Source organism: Sinohyriopsis cumingii, chromosome 3 (assembly GCF_028554795.1).
Source record: "Sinohyriopsis cumingii isolate HCF-2022 chromosome 3, ASM2855479v2, whole genome shotgun sequence".
Taxonomy (NCBI): Eukaryota; Metazoa; Mollusca; class Bivalvia; order Unionida; family Unionidae; genus Sinohyriopsis; species Sinohyriopsis cumingii.
The window spans coordinates 58,700,622-58,716,587 of NC_142963.1; the positions used below are offsets into that span (position 1 = coordinate 58,700,622).

Below are 15,966 nucleotides of genomic sequence, written 5' to 3' on the forward strand. Positions count from 1 at the left end.
CATGAAAGGATTGCCACAACTGAACAGTTGAATGGAATGATCGAATGGACTTAATATGATGCTGAACAAGTAATCCAATTCATGGCACACTTGTTATATAGACTTTACAGAGAAAAACAATAATGCTGCAGATTGTCCACTGGGGAAAGCAAAACAGTGCAGCTTTTTACATGCTAAAGGATCAAGGTTGTATTTATCTAATTAGCAACTTTATCAAAACACTAGGTTAATTGCCTCTCCTAGGATGGGAATGGAAAAAAATAAAAAAACAAAAAAATAAAACTTGGGATGAATGAGTTTAAAAGAAAGTTTGAACCTAAAACATAAATATTGGTTATTGTCTCCTCTACGTTTATAATTGGTGGATTTTATCTTTTTGTTTTCCTGTAACAATTCAAGCCAGTTACCATAAGCATTTAAACCCAGAAACTGGCTTGTGTAAGAGGAAATTTTGTCTTGCGGCTAAGTACTTTCATGTTTAATTCCCTTGTACTCCATAATAGCACAATTATCGTACCTGTGTAGATGGTTATATGGTCACTAACATGAAAAACTGAGTTTTGACAGTATTAGATATATCTTCATAGCATTAAATCTGAAACATCTTTATTGTATTTTCATTACATCAATTGTTTAGTAGAACAGAAAAAATGTTGAAACCTCTAATGCATGAAATAATTGCCTTAATTTCATGTCCCAACATCAATTACAGGTCTTAAAAAATTACTTTTTAAAATAATTATAGGTGGCCCAAGAATTGGAACTAATATGGCCAAGTAGTTAATATGCCGAACTCATGATTGAAAGGATGCATGTTCAGATAATTACATCGGATCAACCTGGGTGGGCAAACATGGTGTGTCCTTAAACAAGGCACTATGCTTCAGTTGCCTAATACAGGAAAACCTACTTATGTTGCAGTTCCATAAACCAAATGAAGCCAATCTACTGTCAGCAGTTTGCATTATTGTTTAGTTATAGACCCTGATTGCCATACCACCCCTGTCGCATAATTATTATTGGATTTCAACCAAAGTTGGTATACAGGTTGATAATCATGAGTTAGAGCCCTTTTTCTGTCAGACCCACTCGCTTTCATTTCTATACAGCAACTCCGTTAATTATCATTTAATCTCAAAAATGTTTTACTGGCAGCTTGTTAATGGTGAGGCCATTGAAAAGTCTGGAACATTAATTCAGGGGTTTGCTTGTTCCCAGATCTTTACTTGCAGATCGTTATTGTGCTATGAGTAGTACAAAATAATATATACAAGCCTAAAAATGAAGCGATTTTGGATGATTATCAATGTAAAAATATAAGTTTTTCAAAAACCTTGAATATCCCAAGTCTTTAAATTTATGGCCAACAACAAATACATAAACCAATACGTCCAGTGAAAAAAGTGGATCCACAGCATGCTGCATCATTATTGCATATTGCATGACAAGGATATACCAGATGAAATCTTTTGACGAATCTATCAGTCGATTTAAGTCAGATGCAGTAGACAATTTCAAGAGCGATTTTTATTAGGATACATATTATGCATTGTTTTTATTGGCTATATATTATGCATTGTTTTTATTAGGATATTTATTATGCATTGTTTTTATTGGCTATATATTATGCATTGTTTTTATTAGGATATTTATTATGCATTGTTTTTATTAGGATATTTATTATGCATTGTTTTTATTAGGCTATATATTATGCATTGTTTTTTCAGCTAGCTCATAAACTTTTATATTATCTTTTACCTAGACCCAGTTTGAGAACGAGGCATTTGACTGTCGTCTTGGTCTAAAGGAGGGGAGGCCGTTTTCTGGTGTGACTGCTTGTGTAGACTTTTGTGCTCACTCCCACAAAGACCTTCATAACATGTACAATGGAAGCACAGTGGTATGTTACATTTTGTCACCATACATATTCTGTAACAACTTGTACAGAGTAAGCACTGGTGTACATTATATTGTCACACCATACACATTCTGTAACAATTTTTCAATGGAAGCACTGTAGCATATTGTATTGTCACAATAACCAGACTCCAAGTACGTTTATTAAGCTGATTCAGTTTTGTAAATGTTTGAGCAAACTATTGTATGACCATCAGACCTTAAAACTGCTTTCTTTTACCTTGATTACCTGATTGAGTACATCTGGCTCTACAACCTTTATTTTTCTCATCTTTCTATTATTTTTTTAAGGGGTCACCATGTTATTGCCAATATGTCACCTTGTCTAATTATTTTGTTGTTTTGAATTGATATGAGGAGATGGCCAACATAATTTTACTTTCAAATATTTACTACATTATTCTAATTATTCTTCCTTTTCTGTATAGAGGCCATCAAATTTTCAGGACTGTGGTCCGTTGGCCCTGTTTACCTTTGACATTGTTTGGACTCCAGAGGTACATGTATGGAAAAAAGGATGTCACTTACAAAAATGATTGTCATGCATCAAACTCAATAAGACATTTTGCAGACATCCATCTTAATGGCAGTATATTTGCATGAAAAAACTTAGAATTGCTACCATTATTCTTTATTTATAAAAGAAAACATTAAAACATTTTCCTACAATTATTCTTTATTTACAAGCAAGGATACAAACCAGCCTAGTTTACCTAGCCCACATCCAGCCGCCAAGATGTTTGACCCTACCAGGAGCATCTGAACAAAATAGAGATGTAAATTTTCAGGACAAGATATTTTTGGCAAAATGATAATTTTCATTTGCACACCAGTTATCTGGACAGTGAGAAAAGTAACTATTTTTTAAGTTGTGAAAAAATGGATGAACAATGGGTTGATATATTACAGCTTACAGTTTGTGTAAGTGGAAGCATTATACTGTGTTATACTGTCATAGGTTAAAGCTTCACTGAAACAGTACTAGGATTAGTCAGAATATTGTAACATAGAACATATTCAGAAGAACTTGCCTTGGGCAATGCCATGCTAGCTTTTTAACCCGTTACCTCATAGAGTGTATGGCTTTTTAGCTCTTCGATATACATGTAGCAAAGTTAGTTACCCAGTACAGTGCATTATAAATAGAACACCTGTTACCTATTCGACTCCATACACATAGGCCTGCCTGTTAACTGTTAAGCAGTGTAGTGTATGTTATGTTTAACAGCAATTTTAACCATTTTACATTTTTGCTAAACATCTATTATGTATGGAAAAATTTAAGAGTAAAGTCCGATCGTTATAGCTGTGTAATTATTTTTCATGGAAGAATTTTTGATGTGCTTTGAAATCTTGAGAGAACTTGTTCACCGGCATGTCAATGAAGCTGTGTGACCAACTATAGCTGCCACTTCTCATACTCGAAATTTACAAGTTCTTTGTCTGCGTCTACATCATTAAGTCCTCTGAATTTGATAATTTATAAAAATTAATTGCTGCCTACATCAATATCAGAGCCTTTGCTTAAGTTATTGAAACTTTCATAGTTGTGATTCTAATCGTGAAAACTCAGTAACTACTGAACAAAATCCACGACTTCCATTTTGGAGAGTGGAGAATCTGACCCAGTTACTTTAAATAGCATAAATAGCGACCACGTGATCTGACATAATGATCATTCACAGCAATGAATGTAGTATCTAATAGGGGATTTTCCCTGAAGGTGGTGCTACAAAAATCAATGGCTGATGTTTACAGAGCGGCGTCAAAAGGCACTTGTATGCAAATTGGATAGAGGCCTTCAAAGGCACTTCCATGCAAATGGAATAGAGGCATCCAAAGGCGCTTGCATGAGGTAATGGGTTAATAGAGAAATCACACATGCTACGTCCTGTTTGGTTCTGTTCAAACTGAGCTTTTGATTAAATAGGTTATTATAAGTGAATATATGACAAATTTTGGACAATTATTTTGGTCTTCACTGCTTGCAGTGGTGTACATCTAGATATACATGCTATACAAGAAAGAATAAAAGCCCCATTGGTTGCTGTAAGGCAGATGGTACTTAAATGAGAAGAAATTCGTAAGTAACACATCTTGCCAATTATCAGTAGGAGTTGTCTTCCTTTATGTCAAGTACTCAAGCTCCATATTTGAATTTTAGTGGTATACCCAGATATCACTTGATTTCTCATTGCAGTACAATCAGCTTCTTTGGAAAATGATAAAGAAGTGGAAGAATTTTAAATCATTAAATTTGACCACATTTAGAACCAGCATTAGTAAGTTTTACCAATACAGTAGTACAGAATTCTCTACAGCAGGAATTTATATCCCCGAGTTACCACTTTAGTTATTAAAAGTCCACAAAATATTTTGTGTTCTCAACTAATACAAAAAATCTCTTCCAATCAATTTTAGCTTACCTTCCCAGAAGGTCAGGTGAGCTCATTAGAAGTCATAGTGTCCATTGTCCATGATTTTTATGTCCTGGCCACACTTTGCTCCAAATCTCAAATTTGTCCTACATTTTGCAAAGGTTTACTTGTCCAGTCCATGTGTAGTTCGGACTAGGCCGCTTTATTTTGGATCTCGGGTCTAAAAGTCAAAACTCCAGACACGTACTCCTATTCTGAAACTGGTAATTTAAAATCAGGTCTAAAAAATGAGTTTTTTGTATTCTGTATTTTGTAATGCAAGTAGAAAGACTATATTATTCAGTATAATTGTAGAACTACACTTGTCTATTTTCTGTAATGCCACTCATTTTGGTGTATCTTAAATGATGTTGACTGTACAGAGCTCCAAAGTTGGATACAGCCTGATGGTTGCAACTGTTGCAAGTAGGGTTCATGAGTTAGGACATTGTATTAATGCAGTAGTCAGGTCAGATATATGCAAGTCATATTAATATGAATAGTCATGTATTACTTGCAGGGCATGAAATTTGCTTTAATTTTGACATTTTTCTTTCAGGTGGTGACCTTAACCAAGCATCGAGGGTTCAACAAACCAGATGACGAGCAACTCCATGTTCTTCCACTTTATGTTATGGAGAGTACAGATGAGAATGAGAGTTATGATGGACAGTGGGAGAAAATCCAGTCAGGTGCCCTGGAAGTTCTCCATAAATATCCACTAGAGGCTCGAATAAGAGCAGTTCCTCTTGTACCATGCAAGAGAAAGAGAGGAAAAAAGGATAAAGAAAAACTTTCTGGGAGGAAAAGGAAGGGTAGCCCATTTCCTTTTGCCAGAGTAATAAATTCTCCATGTGGATCCTCATCTTCAAACCTTTCCACACCGAAACAAACAAAGGCTCCTGTACACTTCTATTCACATGATTCAGATCTTTCAGTGATGGACTCTAACTGCTCCAGCCAATCAAATTCAGTGAGCAATACTCCAGTGAAAGACCAGAGTAGTTTTCCAAAACATAGTAGCAAAGGTCCAAAAAAGAGCAAGAAGTCCATTTCCTATGATGATCTCATGTTATATTCATCGAAAAATGGCTTTGATAATTTATATGAATCCTTCTGGGATTACTTTTATGCCACTGGTTCATTCCCTCCACCAACATTTCTCTCCTCATGTAACTATCAGAATTCATTACAACAGGAAAAATGTAATGGCACTTTAAATACTTCCCCTGCAAAATATGAACACCGTCCTTACAATAATTCAGAAGAGATGGCAGAAAATATCACTAAATCTCAGGTTATAGGGAAGGAAGCAAGTTTATGTTTAAATAAAACTCACTCAGACCAAGTTTTATCAAATCTGTTACCAAGTGCCCAGCAAAACAAAGAGATCTTGCCACCTCAAGTGCTCCAACTTATTACATCATTATTACCTCAAAACTTACAAGAACAAAGAAATTCCACCAAAGGGCAGCAACCTTACACACCATCACTACCTCGAGTTTCCCAAGAAAGTGTTCTTTCACAGAATGGAATGACTGTACCACAAACTATTGCACCAGTTTCATCATTTGTCACACACGCTTCAACTGTTGTACAGTCTACTCCATTTTCAACTCATAAATCACCATTGTACCAAATTTCTAAACCAGAGAAGTTATCAAATAAACAGCATTTACCGTATAATTCACAGTCCATACGAGAAGAAAGTACAAATAATGCATTTTCCAAACACAGCAGTTCTGAATATGGCACTGTGAATTATTCATGCATTGGTGCTTTATCAAACACTCAGATATTGGAATCATCACCAAGATCTTTAACTATGCTTGCATCATCATCATCATCATCACAACTGTCAGGTAATTCCAGCTCTACTAGTGTTACCAATTCCAGCATGCAGTTATCCAGCATACCCCATCACCTTATGCACTGCCAGAGTTCAGTCACATTTTCATCACCATCGACTCTGAGTGAAAGCTCAGGGCTTCAACCTACCAGTCTCAGGGCTGACAATGAGCTTTTGAATGCTATTGAAGATCAAACTGGACAATGTATAGTTCATATGCCATCTCATAAAATGGGCAGCAATTCAGACATTACTTTTCATCGGGATTCTTGCCATGTACAAAACACAATCGAACAAGCTCATGATATTCATTTACCAGTTACAGACCTTGCAACAAGGACTGTGAGCTCAGACAGAGCCAACAGTTCTAACATTACTTTGCAACAGTTCTCCAACAATGTACCAAATAGTAACCAAGTTCAGAATTTGCAATCAACTTCAGGTCATTCTAGTGAGACTGTGATACCAAAGACATTTCAGGCTGATCAGGGACAACTAGGAAATGATATCAGGGAAAACCCAAGGCAAACATCTAGCTCATGTGATAATTATGGGCAGTGTTTTGGCAACGCTATTGATATTTCATCATCAGGATCTCAGGACAGTATCAAAGTGGAAAATCCTTTTGAGGACTCCTTTCAATCTCCCTCATTTGATTCATTATCTCAAGTTACATATAATTCAGATTTGTCACAAAAGGAAAGAACATCCAATGAATTTGACTCCCCTCTTCATCTTCTTTCTGAAGCTGTAATGATCCGTACTAAGAATTTAGAAAGTAAATATCAGACCAACACATTGCCTCCTGTGCAAAGTTTTTTTTCTCCAGCATCAAAATTTGGTTTGTATGGAAATACTTTCCATGGTAACCAAAGAGAGTTTCATGCTGTTGCTGCTAAATCTTCCATGAATGAACCAAATATCCATGACAACAATTCTCATGATTTCTCAAACTCGACCATCAAAGAAAATTCCCAGCCTTTACAACTTGGTGATGTTCACGGTGAGCATGCATTGCCTCAAGGTCAAAATGAAGGTCAAAGGTCGATAAGAGAGAATAATGGGTGCATGATTGATCCAACTGTAGTAAAGTGTGAGATGGAATATAATGAAGATGCATTCTCAGATCCTAATATTGGTGGAGTGGCAGTAGCTCTTGCACATGGATCAGTTCTGTTCGAAGTTGCAAAAAGGGAACTCCATGCTACAACTGGCTTGAAGAATCCCAATAGGTTTTCACCAACAAGAATAAGTCTTGTATTCTACCAGCATAAAAATCTCAACTATCGAAAGCATGGTTATTACATGTATGAAAATAAACTTGAAATGTTGAGACAAAAAAGGATCGAAAAGATGATGGCAGAAAATAATGGAAAAGTTGACATGGAGGAAATTAACAACATGTTCAAAGGAGGAAAGAAGAAAAAGAAAGAGAAGAAAGAAGAAGAAGAAGAAGTGGTAGACATCACCAAGACCTCAGCAGCACAATATAAATACATGTGGGATGCAAATGTCAGGCATGCCACTACACACACAACAGATTCAATAGTCACAAGATGGATAGATCCTCAACCTATGGTGACAGGACCATATCAAAAGTGGGTTTGATGTGTAAATTGGTATTGTATTTTATCTGTCCTTGCTCTTTCTTTCTTTCTGTCTAATACTGTTGTCTCATGGTACACAGTTATTCACCTGTTGTTCTGTTTCACTCAGAAGAACAACTGTACACATTGAAAAAGCAAAGCTCCTAATTGAAGCAGCAGAGAATGATCAACAAATTGTTTTATGTTATATCCAGTCTTTTAACAGTTTGAAAAATAAGAGAAACAGCATCCACTATTTTTTCCCAAGCACTATGCACAATTTTTATTTCCCATTATGAACAAAATTGTATTTGCAATTGAGCAAAAGAACTTTGTGCTAAGAATAAAGGTGCCAATATTTAATATTCTATCACTTTACCAAGATAATATAATTATTCAATTCACGACTGTCAGACTTGATTTTGTATAATGCATGTAATGCTGGTATTGAAAATGAGAGCATTCTATTGCTACAGTTATTGATATTATTCCTTACAACTGCAAAACTTTAATTTCCATTCAGCCGGTTTTACTTATGATTAACTGTATATATTTTCTTCTTTTTTTCATAACAATCAGATGTGTACAAGTGTAAGTTGAATGAAATTAATTTTTAGAGTCCGTCACTTGAGCTGTCACAAAGTAGAGCACAATGCACACTTTTTTGGAATTGGGTATTTGTACACGATTGATATTCATTTGATGCAACTTGCACATAATCAAATTTTTGGGCACAAATTTTGTTATTTTTTTAATTGCATTTCTTAACATTTTCATGAAAGATTATTTTGTGCTGTTGTTTGTAGTTCTTGAAGATTTAAGCTCCATATATTTAATGTGGAGGGGGTTATATCAATTTCCAGGTTCATGTGTCTTGGTCCATTGGTAAATATTGTTGATTCTGGAGCATAATGAAACCACATGAGGTAATTCAACAAAACTCTAGATATTTCAAGCCAGTTGCATAAAGGTGCCATTTGATACTTTTCATTAAGTATTTGTATTTGTTACCATGGAAACAACTGGTAGCATCTGTACTGTATAGATTGATAGCACTGGACCATAGGGTTGCATAAGTAGAACAAAAAAATTATAGTGGGAGATTAAAATACATATACAATCATGATTGTATTGCTTGGGGGAAAGGGAAAAAAGGCATGGAAATTGGATTTCTTTTTAGGTTGACTGTTACCATCACAGAATGTTAAATTTTGTGTTGAACTTAAGTGACAAAATGTAATTCTAAAATTCTCCATTACCTTGTTCTTGCAAACCAGACCTGGGATTACAAAAACTTGTGTACTCCAGACAATTCAGGCATTTGTTAGGCTTAACTTCAGATAAGGATCATCAGATTTAAGACATTTGAGGCGAGTCCCAATGTAAGAATTGTAATAATCTTGTGGCCCAAGTCTACCTTTTATGAAATACTTGTATTCTTAAAAATATCTGGACAACAAACTATGTTTCTTAATGTATAATGAATATCCATCTGTGAACGAAGAGCTTTTATGAAGTCAGTCTGGAATTGCTCAATTTGCCAACTGATCAGGGTCAGTACTGATTGTATACTTAGAATTTCATTCCAATAGCTGTATTAATTCAGCGGTTAATCTGGATTTATGCTATGCACATCATGGTGTCCTAAACCCTTTGATAATATTGTACAGTAGAGTCATATATGCAGTTGGTTCATGCTTGTTAGTTATGTTACATACTATATTTACATAAAATGGGTAAACATGGTCTGATAGATGCATCCTTTTTGTCAAAAGGCAACTGAAATCATTAATCATGATCCTTATTTCAAACTATGTTAACTACGATACATCAGAAAAAAATTGGATGCTGACACAACCAGTGCTTAACACATTTAGATCAGTTTACTTTCCACTCAGGGTTTAAAAAGTTTTCATGAAAGTACGTTTTACATCCCTGAAAAACACAAACAATTCTCTGATTCATGGATTTTTATGTTTCCGTCAAAGTGTGCATTGTAGGTCTTTTTTGTGTGTGTTTTTAATGTGTTTATGTAGCATCACGGTCACACTTAGAGAATGTTATACAGCCTGATGTACCATCTATACTTAGGTTTAAGTTGGGTCTATTTGCAGCCAACAGAGACCCTGATCTGCCATTGCATAATGCACTGGTACATCAGAGTATGTGTTGTTTTTGCTTTACTGATTATCCTAACAATCTGCCTAGATCCAGATCTGCTGGTATATTATGTGAAGACAAAAGGTGGTTCTATGCAGTTTTCAGTAGGACTCGACTTAAGTTGTTGTCATTGTTGTTGTAGGGTTTAATGCCATTTTTCAGCACAAGATAGGCTATACATAGTGGCCAGCATAAATGGTGGAGGAAGAACTCGGAGGGGGGGGGACCGGAAAGAACCACCTTGATAAAGGCTTACACACTAGAAATATATCTACATTACTGTTGGATTCAAAACAACAGGATTATTTTAGCTGTGTTTTACATGCTGTTCTATTAATGGACACCTGAGATCATTTTGGAGCCAGTACTATTACATGTTTTCTTTGATATTGATAAACCTTTACTGTATTAAATCATTTTAATGTAGATTTTCATTCCCAAACCATTTTAGAGAGATATATTATACACAGAAATTTCATATTTTTCAAAAAGACTTTGCCATCATACACAAAATGAATATTGGAGTAAAGAACAAAGAGATACTCTTTAAAAATGGCAGCACATTATAGTTTTTATACATATAGAATTGGTAGACTTTAATTAAAGAAAATAAATGGCTACATATATGTTGTTAATAATACTATATAATTAAAATATTTATAGTATGCACAAGGGGAGTCGATACAGAAAATTTTTTAATGATTATTTCATTTAAAAGGTTAGAGTAATAAGGAAAATTTACATAATGTACCATTTTCTATTTGCTTAGCATCAAATTGTAGATGCTTGGTTTAGTTTTAAGTTCAATAGTCTCTTCAAAGATCACACTGACTAATCAACTTCCCATTTTGCTGTGTCATCCTCCATGGACTGGTTTGTTACATTTTAGTTATCAAATGAAGTAATTATTTCAATAATTAATCTGTGTAGGGTGACACAGCAGAAATTGCAGCCAGTTGTCAGTGTAAACTTGCATAGATTGTTGAACTAAACCAAGCAGCTATTACTTTGCAAAAAATTGGTTTCCAAGTTAATTATTGTATTAACCATATATTGTGGGAGACAATAAAAAAAATTTTTTTCCAGTCCCAGAACTTAAGGTGAAGCTTTCTATCACCTAAATCATATATCCCAAAACTTAAGAAATGAAATAAACTATGTTGAAATTGCTTCCCTCCCAATTGCATGTTACAATAAAGTAGCTAAGTAAAATGCTTATTTTATAATAATGGAAGTAATTAACCTTGTACTGAACTCATTTATTCTTTTTTTGTTCATCATGAGCAATTTATGCATAAAAGACAATATATCCACTATCCAAACTCCACATGGTGCTGGATGTAGCACCTGCATCCATAGTGCTTATGTTGGATAACACATTACACATTATTCATGGATGTGAATATTGATAAACAAATTTTGTTTGGATATGTTAAGAAACTGAAAACTGAATCCAGTTAAGTCACAGATAAGCAAGAGATAGAGAAATAACAACATATTGCTTGAAGGCACCAGCCATTCAGTCATAGCATGGTGTATGGTGCAAAAATAAACAAGAGTATATTAAATCTAGGTTAACAGTCTGACAATGTTTCACAAATAAAAAGTCATTATTATACATTCACTGTGAAAGTAAATGGCAACATTTCACTAGCATGGGTTACAAAAGGAATTCTTAAAGAGAGTTAATGATGTATTTACTAGTTTCCCTGTATACATTAATGCCCATTTGTTATACATTAATGCCCATTTGTATCAATTATGATTACAGATAGCAAACAAATAGAAGCCTTGGTGGTGAATAAACACACATGATTGCAAGCAGTAAACTCATTGTTTGAACTTAATGATAGGATATGAAATACAGATGTAATTTTAGTACAAGGCATACCAATCCTTGCAGCCAATTTTGAATTCTCTGACGAGAAAATTTTGTTTCATGCAAAATCGGCCAACCTAGGGAGCTGATTTTGGGATTTTTTTAACTAGTATTCACAGGGATTTTGAAAAAGCATGGAAGCAATGGAACTATTTAACACCATGTAGCTTTAGCATATATACAGGGGAATAAAAAAAAATTATATATCACTGCCATGAAGGATGATTTTGTAGTGCAGTTATAAAGTAGTGATATGGAAAGAAAATCCATTGCTAAAGCCTCATCGAAGAGACCATTGGTCGACAAAGAAAGCATGCCAAACAGGACGAGTATGATGTAATGAACATAAACCAGATAAAGAAACAAAAACAAGATTCTGTAGATCCCACCCAAGAGAGGTACAATGCCTGTGAAAATGATGTTGTCAAGCAAGGGCATTACAAGCGATTCACACTAAAGCAAGAGCAGGAAGTAGTAAATTTGAGTCATGGCGAGACATTTCCAAATTCCTAAATCAGTGACTGCAGATTGGTTGAAAACATTTTTCTCAACAGCTCATTGTACTTTGATCTCATTACCAAAAGGACTGTCTGTAAAAAGGGGTTAAAGAGAGAGAATTTGCACACAACTGGTGCAGATAATGTTTCATGGTGGGAAGGAGCCAAATGATATTAAGGCACTAAAAGGATGCATTGTATCTGTGCAGGAGAAGGGTTGGGTTGATGAGGTGATGCTGCAGTTGATTAAAGAGATTTATTTTAAGTACACAGAAAAGGAATGATCTCTTTTGGTGATGGATTCATTCCAGGTACATATTATAGATGCTGCAAAGAAGACATGGGGAAGGGGTAACACTGTGCCAGCAGTTAAGTTTGCCTTTTTTTTACATGCAATTTTCAATGATTTCAAGTGTCCCACAACTTACAACTTGAAAAAAAAAACTGTTCCAGAACACAGTTTCACCCAAAAATTACTTTGAACATAAATTTATGGTGTCCCACAATATACAGTAAATACAGTTAGTTATAATTTATTGATTACTCAAATAGTACTTTACAGGCAAAATAATTGTGGAAAAACGCAGCTTTTTGCTCCTGATGTGTACTATAGAACACTTGCAATGTACATATTTTATCTTGATGTGTATAGTTACCAGTAATTTATTATATTGCTTTTCCGAAGATATTTATTTAGGCAAAACATTTCCCAAGATCATCATATTTTTCATTTCATTTTTGTTTTTGATTAGATTATTTGCATATTAGGTCATGTTAGATTGTTATAATGATTGATTTTATGATTTGTTTTGAGGTATTTTGTTGTCTTGTTGCATATAGGCCATTTTCTGTTGTTATTGGTGTACTCTGTGATATAGCCATGCATGTTTTAATAATTCCTATTTTACCTACACACTTTTACCTGTCATTTGCCAACATTTGTATTTTACCAACATTCACAAGTCTTAATTCCTATGTCAGATTTGCATATACATTTTATATGGTTCACATATTAATTGACAAAATATTGTCCTTTGTAAGAAACAATTATAATTTACTGTTTCAATTTTCTCTCTGAACAAAGTGAATTTTAATAGTTGACATACCTGCCAAGTCATGATGTGTCACAGTTTTGAACTGCCAAACACCCCAACACAGTTGTGTTTGGAAAAACATCAATTGCAAAAAAAATGCGGTTGGGGGTGGGGTCAGTTCCCAAGCAGTTCTACAGTTGTTTCATTTGATGGAATATATATTGATTTAGGAAAGTTTATGTTTCCAGCAAGGTATGAACAAGCATTGACAAGGTTTTATTGCACAGTTGATTTGTTAAATGCACCATCACTGCCATTGAATCGACATCTTGTGAAGCAGATTAGGAAAGAAGAATGCAGATCAAATATGTAACTTGGAGATTATTATTAGGAACATTTTATTACTGTGTAAAGGCAAAACAGTTTCATTCATGTTTTCACAGTAAATTATTATTATCAATTAAATATTTAGCAAAATCTAGAGGCTGTTAAAGTAAACTACCTACCTTAACAAGAACGTTTAATTCAGGATTAGATTCTTAATGATGTATATTGCACTTATTAATCCCACGTTTGACCACAAAAGTCCTCATAAATGAGGAAAATGAAAACATCGCTGTCTCAAAATTTGGCAGGTATGTATTTTGGGATATTATTGAGGATATGATTGAAATTTTATAGAGTAAAATGTCACATTTTAAGTTACGTTAATACAATATATAAAAATTGGCAGTGCATAAAAATTGTCCTTTATACATATATGTAGATTATTTGTGCTGTATAGTTGTCACCCATTGGATATCAGATCTGTTGCAAGGGATGGTTTTAAAATGTGTCTGCAAACCCATAAATGTAAAAAGTACAAAACTGTATGCAAGAGTTCTAGATAAGCAATATATTTGCACATTTTTATGCAGAAAAATTGGCAAAACAATCCATAAAGAAATTTTTATAGTGTATTCATATTACACAAAACAGTTTTAATCCAAAGTTTTCAACATATTGTGGTTTAGCCTTACGTACAGTCCATGTTTATACCTCTTTCGGTCACAGACCAGAAGAGCTAATGGGATGGTCTGTTGTCGGTCGTCTTTCATCCAGCTGTCCATTAGCTCAAGTTTGTTATTGCTTCTTTTTCTGAACTACTTGGAGGATTGCCATGAAAAGTTATACATTCATCCCATGGCTTAGTTGGTCCTAAATGAAAATGGGGCTTTTTGGACATTAGTATGGCCACCACAGCAGCCATCTTGAAAATGTTGTATCATTACTCGTGCCTAGATGGTTATATCAACATGGGTTCTCACTAAAATGCTTGTGATGTCTAGTTTGTAACTGCTGTAAATGATATCAGTCTGATGTCCAATATGGCCTCCATGGCAAACACCTTGAAAAGCTTGATGTTGCTACGTCTCCTGAATGGATGATATATCTGCATGGGGTTTCCACTTTAGTATTTCCTATGATGTGTTGTTGGTCTTAATGAAAATGGTTGCTAATGTGAGATCCACTATGGCCACTGTGACAGCTATATTGAGAATCTCATTATTGCTACTCCTACATGGATGGTCATATCAGCAAAGCATTGTCACTAAAAGACTTCTTTGATATCTAGTTTTTTTTAAAAATGAAAATGGTACAGATCTTCAAACAACATTGCCACAACTGGAGCTATCTTAAGAATCTTGTTATCACAACTCTCGCTGAACACAAAGTCAAGTTGATAAGGGATTTTCACCAGAAAACTTATTAAGATGTCCAGATGGCCTTAAATAAAAATTGTGCTTATCTGACATACAATATGGCTGCTACACAGCAGCCATCTTTAAAATCTTGTTTTTGCCACTCATGAATGGAAAGTCACATCTTAAAAATATTATCACTCCACCCAAATAGATGGCTAAATAAACATGGGATTTTCACAATTGGTTATTCTTGATACCTAGTTTGTCCTAAATGAATATGGTTGCCAGTTATTCATCAAACATGGCTGCCACAATGACTGACTTAAAAATCTTTCTGTCACTATTCACTCTGGATGGATGATCATTATGTCAGAGAGGTTGTCACCAGAACACTTCTAAACATGTCTGCTTTGTCCTGGATGACCGTATTGTCAATCTGACATCCAGTATATGCAGTACGACAGCTATTTTGAAAATCTTGTTATCACTGAAGAATAATAGAAATGGTCTCCACACCGAAAGTTAAAAGGAAGAAATGGTCTTATCTTGAATTCATGGAAATCTTTTGGGCCAGGAGAGTGTCAGTCCCTTTGAGGACACATGTATGGTGATGTGTTTGAAAAGGATAAAAAAATGCATTTTGTACACATTCTTATGCTTGTTTTGTGTTCGAAATATTTTTATTTGATTAGTGTGAGAATACTCAAATAGAGCCATATGATTAAATGCACATTGATTTAGTGTAGATCATTGGACACATTCAGAAAGCTTTCATAAGCATCTTGATGATTTGGACTTGGTCAAGGACAGCAAGTTTGTGCTTTATCTTGTTCACAAAATATACAGTTAAATTATTTTAAAAAAGACTATTAGTTCAGATCCAGGGAGTAAAATGTCCAGTTTATTAAATTCTTTTCTAGTATTCTGATGACCAATATTAGT

The 15,966-nt window shown here is 34.5% G+C and overlaps 1 protein-coding gene across 1 annotated transcript in view; it reads left to right on the plus strand.

Moving 5' to 3' along the window:
- LOC149802926 (uncharacterized) overlaps nt 1-10,543 on the plus strand; it is a 126,623-nt gene extending 116,080 nt beyond the window's left edge. Inside the window, exons 9-10 of the mRNA XM_089952416.1 lie at nt 1,763-1,900; nt 4,894-10,543. Coding sequence (XP_089808542.1) covers nt 1,763-1,900; nt 4,894-7,791 — 3,036 coding nt within the window. The 3' untranslated portion in view covers nt 7,792-10,543. The remainder of the gene's footprint in view (nt 1-1,762; nt 1,901-4,893) is intronic.
- Nucleotides 10,544-15,966: the final 5,423 nt, after the last annotated feature.